Source organism: Saimiri boliviensis, chromosome 15, assembly GCF_048565385.1.
Source record: "Saimiri boliviensis isolate mSaiBol1 chromosome 15, mSaiBol1.pri, whole genome shotgun sequence".
In the NCBI taxonomy this organism is placed as follows: domain Eukaryota; kingdom Metazoa; phylum Chordata; class Mammalia; order Primates; family Cebidae; genus Saimiri; species Saimiri boliviensis.
The window spans coordinates 28,632,130-28,646,861 of record NC_133463.1 but is presented as its reverse complement, the minus strand read 5'-3'; the positions used below and the strand labels follow the sequence as shown (position 1 = coordinate 28,646,861).

Here is a 14,732-nt window from a genome sequence, read left to right as displayed (position 1 = left end):
TGGTCAGTTCCTTTAAATCCCCAGTTCTGCGCAAAATTGACATTCAATAAATTATTAGTAACATTTACACTTAAAATATCACCTTTGGTTTCATTATTAAATGTACATTTTTTGAGGGTAAGAATTATGTTTTATATTAACTCACCACCCAAAATAACACCAACAATTATTCATTTATAAGGATCAAATTTTCCGCTATAAAGAATATATGATTTTACCAGGAATATTTCCAAAATCAATATAAGACTGTTGCAGATGTTCCTTTTCTCGGTTTCTTGTGACCAAAAACACACCAAGGAATGACAGAAAACACCTGTAAGGATAATATTAATAAAGAATATAAGAACACTGAAACAGAATCATGGTATTAAATAACTGAGCTCCATATTCCACATGATGACATAAATCCCATTGGTATTGTTCATCCAGTTTCTCATGGTAAGCTTCCTAGTACTTGTCTCAATTAGCACAGCCAATTTTTGTACTCAGAACCAAGACTTGGGCAGATTCCAATAGATCTCTGTCCCAGGTTTTTACCATCAGGGGGCTAATTGAGGCTCAAAACCCTTTGGGTAGACACCCTGTCTCATTTTCTACCCATGCACGCCCAGATCACATACCATTTCTGGTATGTGACACAAGTGAAAAAATAATTTATTCTTTAATTTTCTAAGAAATCTAGTTGTCCCTGGCTGTAAGAGTAGTCATAATTTCCAGACCTCAGAAGTTTGGCCTTGCCCAAAAATCTTATGAAATTGAATTTTCAAGATAGATGGTTTCCTACACTGAAAATAGCCTAGGCTCAAGTTTGTATAACAATGATCATACTGACTACCAGATCAAGAAGCAGCTAAGCATTTAATGAAGTGCCTCATGGAGTCATGGAAGCTCCTATACACTGTATATTGTCAAAGTTCTGCTCTCTGTTTGCAAGCAATGCTAGCAATGATGCCCACCAGATCTCTGGGGAGAGTTCAAGCTGCGCACTCTGACACAAGAAAGGGACGCTACCAACCTGATGTTATCATGACTAAAGCCAAGGATCTACCTGCCTTCTATTTTGGGTGACCCTAGAGGATCATGGTTCTCTAATTTAGATCTAATCTAGGGGTTCCCAAGGGTGAAGTAGGGCTGATGCAGTACAGAAAGGTCGTGGAGTAACAAGGGCCAGTGGATGTATCTTGTCTTTGTCTTGGAATTGAAAATTCCCAATGTTTCAGAACTTCGGAGGGATACCTAAATCACAAAGCCAAAGCCATCAAGCCCTGCATAGGGCCCTAAGTTAAAAAATATGTTTCTTTTAGGAACTCAGGAAACTGATGTTTCTTATATTAATTTTCCATACCTCAAGTGCAATGCCAAAAATCCTATGTAAAAGTAATAGAATTTCACATACTTTACTTTTGAGACATTGACTCACCCAAAAAGATATATAAATACAGTGAGAAAAGCAGCACCAAGGAATTCCTGATAAAAGATGATACCTGTAATAGGAAAAGAAGACAACACTGATTTTGAAGTAAGGTTATTTATAATAGCTAAATATTGTTTGTAAAATTATGTTCACATGTTATTTTTTCAAAGTAAAATTAGTCACCCTTAAAATCTATATTTAGCAGTTTAAGAAAATTTGTACGCCACACTTACATTCTGAATTATTCCAAAAGAACATAGATCTGCAGACCTGACATAATTATCATTATTTTAAAATCAACGTAATCGACATACATTTGCAAGCAGAAATTTCTCATCCAGTCCAGGATTGCCCCACTGGAACATACAAGAAAACAAGACTCTAGCGACTATTCCCCACCTGCAGTTTTAGGTCAGGGCTCAGCCAGCCTGGCCTGAGAGTACAGGTGGACTCTGGGGCCTCTGACATGGCAGCCACCTAAGGCCAGCTGCTGTCACCCATGGTGTCACTCTTGGCAGTGCCCAGTGGTCTGATGGTCTGGCTACATGGTGACTCAAGCACCGGAGCACACACTGGCAGCTGAAGTGCTACCTTAGCTCCACTTCCCCCTACTAACGCCCCTCTCATCTTCTTCTGGTTTTCCCTTTAGGGTGAAGGTAAACAAGGATGCATCATCTACTTTGATGTACTCTGCTTCTCTCCCTGTTGGTCTCAATGATGTCTTCTGCATCTGATGTTCCAAAGCCTTCATAGAGTTTTTGTTAAATAAGATATATTTAAGTTATATGTCCCCTGGAATTAAGTTGTTTGCGTACGTGGCATTATCCTTGCTAGCCAGCCAACAAATACTTATTGAGCATTTGCTGTGTGTCAGCCACTGCTCTAGGTACTGGAGAGATGACAAGACAGAGACCTATCCTCAAGGAGCCTTTCTCAAGCTTCACCTTATCTCCTCAGCTAGGGAATGAACTTCTTACGGGAAGAAGCCCTGTCCAGTTCTAGTGAATATTTGTTGAATGAATGAAACTTTCTGAAGCACAGTTGAGGTTATTGCATACTTTCTTATAATCATTTTAATGTTTTCATGTTATTTTAAACTGATCTACCATAAAATCCATTTCTCTAAGGTCATTTTAAGTTGCTTCTACATTTTTTTCCCTTTTTTTTTTCCCCAATTTTTTTTCTTTAGTAAAGTAGCAATGTACTTCTTTGTACAGGTGTGCCTTGGAGATATCATGGGTTTAGTTCCAGACACATCACAATAAAGCTAATCTCTCAATAAAGCAAGTCACACCAAATTTTTGGTTTCTCAATGTACATAAAAGTTATGTTTACACTATACTATAGTTTATTAATGTGCAATAGCATTATGTCTAAAAAATGTACATACCTTAATTTAAAATACTTTATTGGCTGGGTGCGGTGGCTCAAGCCTGTAATCCCAGTACTTTGGGAGGCCGAGGCAGGTGGATCACGAGGTCAAGAGATCGAGACCATCCTGGTCAACATGGTGAAACCCCGTCTCTACTAAAAATACAAAAAATTAGCTGGGCATGGTGGCACATGCCTGTAATCCCAGCTACTCGGGAGGCTGAGGCAGGAGAATTGCCTGAACCCAGGAGGCGGAGGTTGTGGTGAGCCGAGGTCGTGCCATTGCACTCCAGCCTGGGTAACAAGAGCGAAACTCCGTCTCAAAAAAAAAAAAAAAAAAAACAACCTTTATTGCTAAAAATGCTAACGATCTTTTGAGCCTGTAGTGAGTCCTAATCTTTTTGCTAGTTAGAGGGTCTTGCCTCAGTGTTGATGGTTGCTGACTGATCAGGGTGGTGGTTGCTGAAGGTTGGGGTGGCTGTGGCAACTTCTTCCGGTAAGGCAATAATGAAGTTTGCCACATTGATGAACTCTTATGAAAGATTTCTTTGTAGCATGCAATGCTGTTTGATACCATTTGACTTACAGTAGAAATTCTTTCAAAATCTCTATGTAATCTTCTTGAACACAGTTGCTGCTTTATCACTAAGTTTCTGGAATATTCTAAATCTTTTGTTGTCATTTCAGTAATGTTCCTAGCATCTTCACGGAGAGTAGGTTCCACTTCAAGAAACCACCTTCTTTGCTCTTTTATGAAAAGCAACTCCTCATCCATTCAAGTTTGATCATGAAGTTGTAGCAATTAATTCACATTTTCAGGCTCCAATTCTAATTCTAGTTCTTTTCCTGTTTCCATCACATCTGCAGTTACTGCCTTCTCTGAAGTCTTGAACCTTTCAAAATCATCCAGGAGGGTTAGAATAGACTTCTTCCAAACTCCTGTTAATGTGGATATTTTGGCCTCCTCTCATGAATCACAAAAGTTCTTAATGATATCAAGAAAATCAGAAAGTTTTCAATTTACTAAGATCCATCGGCAGAATCACTATCTACGAGAGCTATAGCCTTACAAAATGTATGTCTTAAATAATGAGACATGAAAGTCAAAATTACTCATTGATCCTGGGGCTGCAGAAAGGATGCTGTGTTAGTGCGCATGAAAACAACATTCATCTCCTTGTACATCTCCATAAGAGCTCTTGGGTGACTAAGTGCATTGTCAATAAGCGGTAATATTTTGAAAGAAGTCTTTTTTCTTGTCAGTAGGTTTCAACAGCGGGTTTAAAATATTCGGTAACTGATGCCATAAACAGTTGTGATTTCATCCAGGCTTAGTTGTTTCATTTAGAGAGTACAGGCAGAGTAGATTTAGCATAACTCTTAAGGGCCCTAGGGTTTTCAGAATGGTTAATAAGCATTCGCTTCAAATTAAAGTGACCAACTGCAATAGCCCCTCACAAGAGACTCAGCCTGTCCTTTGAAGCTTTGAAGTCAGACATTAACTTTTCCTCTTTAGCCATGAAAGTCCTAGATGGTGTCTTCTTCTAATAGAAGATGGTTTTGTCTACATTAAAATCTGTTTTTTAGTGTAGCCACATTCATCAGTGATCTTAGTGAGACGTTCTGGACAACTTGCTGCAGCTTTTACATCAACACTTGTTGCTTCATTTTATATGTTTATCATACGAGGATGGCTTCTTTCCTTAGACCTCATGAACCAACCTCTGAGAGCTTCAAACTTTTTTTTCTGTCATTTCTTCACCTCTTTCAGCCTTCATAGAATTGAAAAGAGTTATGGCCTTGCTCCAGATTAGGCTTTGGCATAAGGGAATATTATGACTGGTTTGATCTATCCAGACCACTCAAACTTCCTCTATAACAGTGAAAAGGTTGTTTTGCTTTCTTATTCATTCACTGGAGTAGCACTTTAAATTTCCTTCAAAAACTTTTTTCTTTTGCATTCACAACTTGGCTAACTGTTTGGTGCAGAAGGCCTACCTTTCTGCCTATCTTGGCTTTTGACATGCCTTCCTCACTATGCTTAATCATTTCTAGCTTTTGATTTAAGAGAAGGATTGTGTGATGCTTCCTCTCACTTGATCAGTTACAGGCCATTGTAGGGTTATTAAATGGCCAGATTTCAATATTGTTGTGTCCCAGGGAATAAGGAGGCCCAAGGGGAGGGAGAGAGATGTGGGAACAGCTAGTCAGTGGAGCATCAGAACACACACATTTGTTGGTCGGTTGGCAGTCTTACACAGGTGCAGTTTGTGGTGCCTCAAAACAATTATGGTAGTAGCATTAAAGATCACTGATCACAGATTATCACAACAGCTATAATAATAACAAATTTGATATAATGCAAGAATTACCAAAATGTGACACAGAGATATGAAGTGAGCACATGCTGTTGGAAAAATGATTCCAATTGACTCGTTCGATGCAGGATTGCCACAAACCTTCAGGTTGTAAAAAATGCAGTATCTACAGAGAATAATAAAATGAGGTATGCCTCATCAACACATTTCCCCCAGTATTTTATGGATTTTTGTGGTCATTAGAATGGGGAAGGTTTATAAGTGGAATTTCTGTTTCTGGAGATTTTCTAGGTCCTCCTAGAAAGTCTTTATTTATTTATTTTAAATTTTTATGTTTTTAGAGATGGGATCCTGCTCTATCACCCAGGCTGGAGAGTATTGGCATGATTATTGCTCACTGTAACCTCCAACTTCTGGGTTCAAGTGATGCTCCCGCCTCAGCCTCCTGAGTAGTTAAGACTACAGGTGTGTGCCGTCACACCTGGCTAATTTTTTTCCAATGTAAAAAAGTTCATAGTAAAAGATACATAACATAAAATGTACCATCTCAATCTTTTTTTTTTTTCAGTGTATAGTTCAGTAGTGATAAGTAGGCTCATAGTGTTTTACAAGCAATATCCAGAACTTCTTCGTCTTGCAAAACTGGTATTCTATTCTCACTATACAACTTCTCATTTCCTCCTTCCTGTAGCCATCATTCCACTTTTGTTTCTATAAGTCTGACTACTCTAGATATATAAATGGAATCATACAATATTTTTCTTTTTGAGACTGGCTTATTTCACTTAGCATAATGTTCTCAAGGTTCATCTATGTTGTAGTATGTGTTATAATCTTCTTCCTTTTAAAAGCTGAATATATTCCATATATACATATATGTGTGTGTGTATTATATATATGTGTGTGTGGTGTGTGTGTGTATATATATACATATATATACATGTGTATGTGGGTGTGTCTGTATATATATACATATATATGTATGTGTGGTGTAGGGGTGTGTGTGTGTATACACACACACACCACACACAAACACCACATTTTGTGTATCCATCTGTTGATGGACATTTGGGTTGCTTCTACCTTCTGGCTTTTGTGAATAATGCTGCTGTGAACATACATATACAAATGTCTTTTCAAGACCTTGCTTTCAATTCTCTTGCCTAAAAGTGAAATTGATAGATCATATGGTAATTGAATTATTAGTTTTTTGAGGAACTGCCATACTGTTTTCCCTAATGGCTGCACCATTTTACATTCCCACCAATGGCATACACAGGTTCAAGTTGATCCACATCCTTACCACCATTTGTTGTTTTCTCTTGTTAATAGCAGCCATCCTATTGGGTGTGAGACTATATCCCATTGTGGTTTTGATTTGGATTTTCCTTATGATTAGAAGTGTTGAACATCTTCTCATGTCTTTTGGCCATTTGTGTATCTTCTTTCTTCTTTTCAAAAACATCTATTCAAGTCCTTTTCCCATTTTAAGATCAGGTTATTTGGTTTTTTGTTGTTGACTTGTAGAATCAAAGAGTAGAAATATTTTTAAGGCTGTTTTTTTTTTTTTTTTTTTTTTTTTTTTTTGAGACGGAGTTTCGCTCTCCTTACCCAGGCTGGAGTGCAATGGCGCGATCTCAGCTCACCGCAACCTCTGCCTCCTGGGCTCAGGCAATTCTCCTGCCTCAGCCTCCTAAGTAGCTGGGATTACAGGCACGCGCCACCACGCCCAGCTAGTTTTTTGTATTTTTAGTAGAGACGGGGTTTCATAAGGCTCTTAATAAAAACTACAAAACTCATTTCTGGGAGGGTGGCGCCATGTTACCCAGCCCATAAGAATGCCTGTGATACTGTAGCCTTGTCGGCATTGGCTATTGCAATAAAAAGAACAAACAAAACTTGACTAATTTACTAGGCAAAATATGGTATCTCACATCAACTGCAAGCTATGCTTTCTCATGGAGGTAGAGAGGAGAAGTCGTCAGCAAGCTCTACCACCATTCTACTCACCAGCAACACTAGAGGAACTCTCATGGCTCCCAAAAGGTCTCAGCCTCCCTGACTCAACAATTACCCTGTATGCTGAGTATTAAGACCCAGCCCTATTGGCCTGCCTAGAAAATATTTATTTATGTATTTTTAACTTTTATTTTTTAGAGATGGGGTCCTGCTCTGCCACCCAGGCTTAAGAGCAGTGGCGTGATTATAGCTCACCGTAACCTCGAACTTCTGGGTTTAAGCGATCCTCCTGCCTCAGCCTCCTGAGTAGCTGGGACTACAGGTACGTGCCAGCATACCTGGCTAATTTTTTCCCCAGGTTTTACAGATGGCATCTTGCTATGTTCCCAGGCTGCAGAAAATCTTCTGATCAGGACAACTATATTCTTTATGCACATTAATATTAACTATTAGATTTATGTCATTTCTGTGACTTTTTTGGGCTTATTTTCCTTTTCCAATAATTCTAAGACATATCAATCTGCAATCTTTTCTTTATTAACTAGCTTAAAATACTAAAAAAAAAATTAGATATCATGGGATAGGATCTTTTTCTTTAAGTTTCAATTTTGGAAAACAGAAAATGCATTAATTACTTCAAAGAATTACCCACTGACAGTCACATTATTTCCCATAAAATGAAAAAAAATGTGCCAATTAGGAAACAGACAATCCTCAATTACTCCCCCACATACATAAACTTTGCATTGAGAAACTAACTCTCAAGATCAAGAAGGTGGTAAATACATCAAATAAGCCAATGGGTGAAGGCATACCAGTACCGACTTTAGAAATGATGGACTTTAATCAACTGTTTTTGGTTTGGACCGAATTTCAAATTGATGCTTTTTGTTTTAACACTATCATGTCTGTCATATTTTTAAAAAATGGTCCTCACAAATAAAATTACTGCAATGGTAGAAAAATAGAGGCCAGATAGCAAAGGTAGTAGTCTTGTCTCTCAGGCTTTCCCTAGAACATTGAATTCCGTTTTGGACCATACTCTCTGATCAAGCTCGTGAGGGGCATATAGGGAAGAGTTAGTAGAACCGGATATGAATGGCCCAGAGACAAGACTCAAGAGAAACTTTCAGTTGCTTTGATGATCAGAAGGGCTGATATAGTTTGGCTATCTGTCTCCTCCAAATTGCATGTTGAAATGTGATGCCCAAATGTTGGAGGTGGGGCCTAGAGGAAGGTGTTTGGGTCCTGGGGGTGGATCCTTTGTGAATGGCTTAGTGTCCTCCCTCGGTACCGAATTCATATGAGATCTGGCTGTTAAAGATCTGGCTGTTAAAGACCCTTGCCCGATCTCTTGCTATGTGACATGCCCGCTCCCTCTTTGCCTTCTACCATGAGTAAAAGCTTCCTGAGGTCCTGACCAGAAGCAGATGCTGGCACCATGCTTCTGTACAGCCTGCAGAACCATTAGCCAAATAAAACTCTCTTTAAAAGAAATTACCCAGTCTCAGGTATTCCTTTAGAGCAACACAAAACGGACAAATACAAGGCCTGGCCATGGAAAGGCTCCAACAAGCAGACAAAGATGAGTGTCTTGAATTTGCAAGGAAACTCATTTCAGCTCCAGTATCAGAAAACACTTTCTACTTAGAAATCTCCGGATAATGAGAGTGATCCAAAGCAGGACTGAGCTGACCCAGGAGGCAGAGAGCATTCACACAAAGTAGAGGATCCTCCCCTGGAGGATTGTCATGGGGGAAATTCAGACACCAGGTGGAGGCAACACAGATCCTTACAACCTAGAGATTTCTGGATTCTCTCATTTACTCTTGGAGAAACTTCGTTTATGCTTGGAATCACCTATGTATAGAAAACCAAAACTCACCTGCAATGATGGCACTGATGGTAAAGAAAATGTGATTAACTGGCACCACTGTTGTCATATTGTAGAGTTTCGTGGCTTGATTCAGGAACCTAGGGCAGAAGACACTTACTGGAGCTTTGGCTTTAAGAGACATTCAGCAATAAGTTAACAATAACTTCAAGAAACGCATGTTCTTTAGCTACAACTACAAAGGGAAAGGAAGTGCAGTGAAAGGGCATTTCCAATCAGCAGTCATAGCTTATATGCATCTGATGTATGAGATCAGATGTCAAGTTTTATGGTCTGTTTAAACCAACAACAGTAACAATGAAAAGCAATTAATCATATTCCGAGGCCACAGAAGTTTGAGTTGGAAGCGATTCAAGCTGCTGGACCAGTATCACACTGGGCCTGATTCATTAGGATAGACCCTAGAATCTGTTAAATATCATATCTGGGGAATAGTATAGCTATCCATTGACATGCCACGTGCCAAGAAAGAAGATGGAGAAGTAAAGGAATGTTTAATGTTTCAAAAACAGTGCTCAGTGCTCCATCTGCAGAGCACATGTGCGAGCTCAGCTTCTCGTTCTGGCCACCAGTATGAATTCAGTTCCCACAACTGTGCTGTGCTGCCCTGCTAGGGACTAGATGGTTTTTTTAAGCGGTGAATTGCACTATCACCAGGGTGCTTTTAAAAAGCACTAATGCTTAGGTCCTACTCTAGAGCAATTGAAAAAAGTACTTTGTGGGTAGAGTCTGGGTGTGTGTATATGTACACATATGTAGGTCTATATAAATGCATGTATGTGCATATATGTACAAAAGCCAGGTCATATACATGCATGTTTATATATATGTACAAAACCCAGGTCATTTTAATGGGCAACCAAGGCTGAGAAAGACAGTTGTACAGTTGATGGGTGCAGAGATGAGACAAGGGTGACGGGATGCAGTTTATCTCCAATCGTGTCTGCCTGTCAAATTTACAAAGTATAGTATGAAGATAATGCCACTAATCCCAAAAGATACTGTGGCAGTCCCAATCAATTCAGAAGAAGAAAGAGAAAAACGAAATAGCAAAACTCAAGTATGAGAAACACAGGCTTTGTAAGGAAATGGCAAACCAGTGACAAAACATCAGGTTTCTCTGGTAACTCTCCACAGACCCTGTAACAGGGCTTATCTTCAGCCCATAACAATTAGATGGTATTTCTGGCATCTACAGAAGGAACCACTCCTGTTCAGAGTTTGAGCTCTGATTTCTTATCTCAGACGGGCGCTTTTGCATAGCATTTGGGGTTGTGGGTCAACTCGAGAAATCTCAGCAGGCAAAGGCACAATCCCAGTGTGAGATGGAGGGAAAGTGATTAGAGCCGATGGAGGTGGGGGCAGGGAAGAGCAGAAATTAAAAATGTTTCATGTCATCACTATTAGGCCCCAAGAGAAACATAAAACAATCATTTCGCAATCCCATGGGTACAAAGGAAATTCTGGCCAAAGATGCAAAATTTTGGAGAAAGGATTTCCCTCCCGGCCAAACGTCTGGTTTCGTCCATCGCTGGGCAATTAGTGAGCATGAGCTAAGAAACTAAGGTGAAGGGTTCATGTGTGTCCTATATTTAGAATGAAAGCCTGGATGTGGACCTGCCCCTTTGATTTATTGCTAATGACAACCTGTGTACCATGGATATTAATTACAAGCAGAAGAGCATCAGGAAAGTATCAAAGTGCACTTAGCTGGATTAAGGCTGCGCTTTAGAACTCACAAGACATGAAGGCAACGTTTCGTAAAAACTCCTTATTAGATTCAAAGGAGGAAGCAAGGCATGCTGGCTGAGGACAAGCTGCAGGCCCTTCACCCTTAGAAATCAGTTGTAGCTCATTTTAATTATCATCCGAAGCCAGTAAAGATTAATGCCCAGAGAAGCACAGGAATGTTGAAAGATTAGTGAGTATGCAGAAGCTAACTTACTTGACTTGGAAAACACAAGATGCTATCATGATGACAAACATGATATAGAAAATGGGATAAGTTAGTTGCATTTTATCCGTCATAGAAAAAGTGATCATGCCTGAGACGGCCTTTACTGAAATAACAGTCAATGAGGCTGAAAAAGAAAAAAAAAAAAAGACACAAATAAAGAACATATTTGAGATAGAATTAACAAATATATATATCTTAAGATTTCGTGGTTGCGTAGCAAATATACCAATTATGCTTTAAGAATGAACACTGCTGTGAGAGGTGTAGGAAGGGATGTGACATTAACCAAGCAGTGGCCTCATAGCTCGAGCTGTGCTGGGTTTCAAATTTGCTTGAATCAGCTAAAGGTCTGCTGTGTGACTGTGGGCTTTTTATCTTTGGAGCAAGATGCTGCTTTTCCAGCCCTAACAGTTGAAAGAATGCTGTGGAGGTTCTAATTACTAGTAGATGGGAAAGGCAAAAACAATGGAGTGAGGAGATATAATTCAGGTCGTCCATGTGACATTAACGAGAAAATAACTATTAAACTATACTGAAAATTTAAAAACCAAAGAGATGAGACGACTGGAAAGTGAAATGCAGCTCACTTCGTGAGTTACTTAGGGTTGTACTAAGTCATTGCTTCTCAGCCGTTTGGCTAAGATCAAGGGAGTTGTACTAAGTCTATGTATAAGCCTTTTTGTTAGGCGGTACCTGGAAGTTTCATTAAAAATATTTTTGACAATGACAATAATTGGAAGCAGGACCAGAGTCGAGTATTCATTTCTCAGGGTGAAACATAAATTTAAGGTTTACATAAGCAATATCTATTTCTTTTCTATACTAAAGAGGAACCAATCCCTTGTGAGAACAAACTTTTCATAGGTTCCGAACAGCAATTAAGAAAAAGTAACTTGGTAAGGTTATATCACTAGGAAAGTAATAGAACATTTTCCAGCAACATCGTCTTTCTGTGAGGAAGAAGAGAATGCTTTCTGTCTTATGTCCCTTGAAGTTACTGCTGCAGATAATTCCATAATTTAGCTGAAACTCACTGAAAGTTCAAAAATAATTTGTACATGAAATCAAAAAATGATAAGTCAAAGGCAATGTGAAGGAGAAATGCTCCCTTTCTTGCTGTTGATCTGCTTGGTCATAATATATCTGAGTTTTCTTCCTTTTATTTGAAAAGGTATATATATATATATATTTGAAATATATTTATGTATATTTAACATAGCAAGTGGTGACCAGCCAAGAAGAGCTTCTCATAATATCCTTTTCTAAAAGCTGAAATATACTTTACCTTGAAGGTACTAGGGCACACTTCTAAATAAGGCTTTTCTTTCAGTTAAAAATCGTAATTGACAAAGGACATCAATAATACATTATAAAAACAAATCCCCAATCCTCAACAAAGAGGCCCTTACAATCAGGCCTCTCTCCATCTTAAAATGTCTTTTGACCTAATTCTTTTACCTATTTCCTACTGATTATGCCAATGGTAACATCTTAGCTAACCTAGGCATTTTAAATACCTATAGAGATCTGTGTGTCACCTGATGGTTAAAGTTTGTAGGTTAGCTCTTGAGGGACCTCGATTTCCTCCTAAACACTGACTGAAATTAGAGCACAATGTGATTATGATCTTGTGGTCTGAACAGCCAGGTTTCCCAACGGGATAATTAATGGAGGAGTTGAACGTACTGTTCCATTAGCCTCAGAACCTCAGAATTGCGAAGGACCTTAAAGGTCATCTGATTTAACCACTATCTGATTTTACATTATACTTAAACACAAAACAAAGACAAAACTAGAGTTCTCTGTTAAACTGTTAAACTAACAGTTTCTATTGCCAATCACATTTTCAAAGCATGCACAATTGTCAACTGATGAATCACTATTTTAACTCTGTAAGTTATTTCTAGGCTGGTATTGAGTACTTCTAAGTATTTTTGGGGGGTGGTTGATGAGGATAGGTGGAAATACAGGATTGTAATGCAGTGTTCTAACATTATACTTAAAAATAGAAAGTACTTAGGTATGCACAGAAAAAAAAGGCTAGAAGAAACTACATCAAGATATTGTCAGTGGTTATCTCTAGCACTGGGATAATGAATTAACTTTAAGTTCATTTTTAAAAATCTGTAAAGGCAAACACATTCATTTAAAAATTTTGGAAAATGTGTAAAAGCCTGGAAAGGAAAATTAAAATCTCATGTAGTTTCAGCGCTCACACCAAATCATTTCTGACATTTGGATATGTTGTTATTTTCCTAAATATGAATATGTTGCAACATGTGAATCATAAGTTATATGCTACTTAGGAATTTATTTTCTCAGTATATGCCGGTTAGGAACCTATTTACCATTATGTATTCTTGTAAAGCATGATTTTTTTTTTTTTTTTTTTTTTTTTGAGACAGTCTCGCTCTGTTGCCCAGACTGGAGTACAGTGTTGTGATCTCGGCTCACTGTAACCTCTGCCTCCTGGGTTCAAGCAATTCTCTGCCTCAGCCTCCCAAGTATGTGGGATTACAGGCACCCACCACCACACCCAGCTAGTATCAGCCTGAACAAGATGATGAAACCCTGTCTCTACTAAAAATAAAGCATGACTTTTATTGGCCATAGAGCACGCTTTTGTATCAATATACAATTTATTTTGGCAGTTCCCTATTTTTGGATATTTAGATTGTATCCAATTTTTGCCATTAAAAACCTGGCTGTGATGAATATTCTTGAACACAAATCTTTGTATATCATTCTGCCTATTTTCTTAGGAAAACCACCTGAAGGGGAATTCCTGTTGACAGCCACTATGAAGGCTTGTAAAATAAACTAGCAAACTGCCTTCCAGAGAGTAGCAGAAATACTCTGTCATACAGTGCTCAATTACACACATTTTTATATTTTTCTTTGTATCTTTCTCTATTTTCTTAATTACAAATAATTATCATATATACTTTCATCATTAGAATAACATCAATTTTTCTAAACATATGCTGAGAGGTTTTTGAAATTTGGTCCTCTCAATTTCCTCTTAATTTTTCATCAATATTTTCCCAAATTTTTCCTAGGTTGCCATCAATGTTTCCTTATGAGAGCCATAAACATTTTACTTACTAATTTGTCTCTAACAACCAGAGTGTTCCACGGGTAGAGAAGGACTTCCTGGCTTTCCTGGCTTCCTGATCAGCCCAGAGGCTTTGGAATCCATTTTTTTTTTTTTTTTTGAGACGGAGTTTTGCTCTTGTCGCCAAGAGTGCAACGGTATGATCTTGGTTCACTGCAACCTCAGCCTCCTAGATTCAAATGATTCTCTTGCCTCAGCCTCCTGAGTAGCTGGGATTACAGGCACCTGCCACACCCAGCTAATTTTTGTATTTTTAGTAGAGATGGGTTTTACCATGTTGGCTAGGCTGGTCTCAAACTCCTGACCTTAGGTGATCCACCTGCTTTGGCCTCCCAAAGTGCTGGGATTATAGGCATGAGCCTCTGAGCCTGGCCTGGAGTCCTCTAAGAATGATCACTGTCACTGGCAAAGGGGGCTGCTCACCAGAAGCCAGGTTTCTTTCTTCTGACTACCCTCACTTGCTATTTTCTTTTTTTGATTCCATTTAATATCAATCACACAAGCAATATCATGACAACAATAAACTAAAGAAAAAAATCCACCTATGTACTTTGCTACTTCTCATGCAGTTATGGTTTTTGCCTCATGTGTATGTTTTACTAATCACAGTGAAAGGTGGGTAAAATATTGTGTGTTACTTTTTCCATTTTATATATCACTGTACATATCTTCCTAAGCTACAACATGAGTTTCATAATTATTTT

General features: G+C 38.5%; 1 protein-coding gene across 2 annotated transcripts in view; it reads right to left on the bottom strand.

The window, feature by feature from the left end:
- Positions 1 to 14,732, bottom strand: part of NIPAL2 (NIPA like domain containing 2) — a 101,331-nt gene that overhangs the window by 4,666 nt on the left and 81,933 nt on the right. For both annotated transcript variants that reach the window (XM_039464764.2, XM_039464765.2), the window contains 4 exons: positions 10,902 to 11,037; positions 8,948 to 9,036; positions 1,421 to 1,484; positions 219 to 313 (listed from right to left, as the gene is read on the bottom strand). In XM_039464764.2, coding sequence (XP_039320698.1) covers positions 219 to 313; positions 1,421 to 1,484; positions 8,948 to 9,036; positions 10,902 to 11,037 — 384 coding nt within the window. The remainder of the gene's footprint in view (positions 1 to 218; positions 314 to 1,420; positions 1,485 to 8,947; positions 9,037 to 10,901; positions 11,038 to 14,732) is intronic.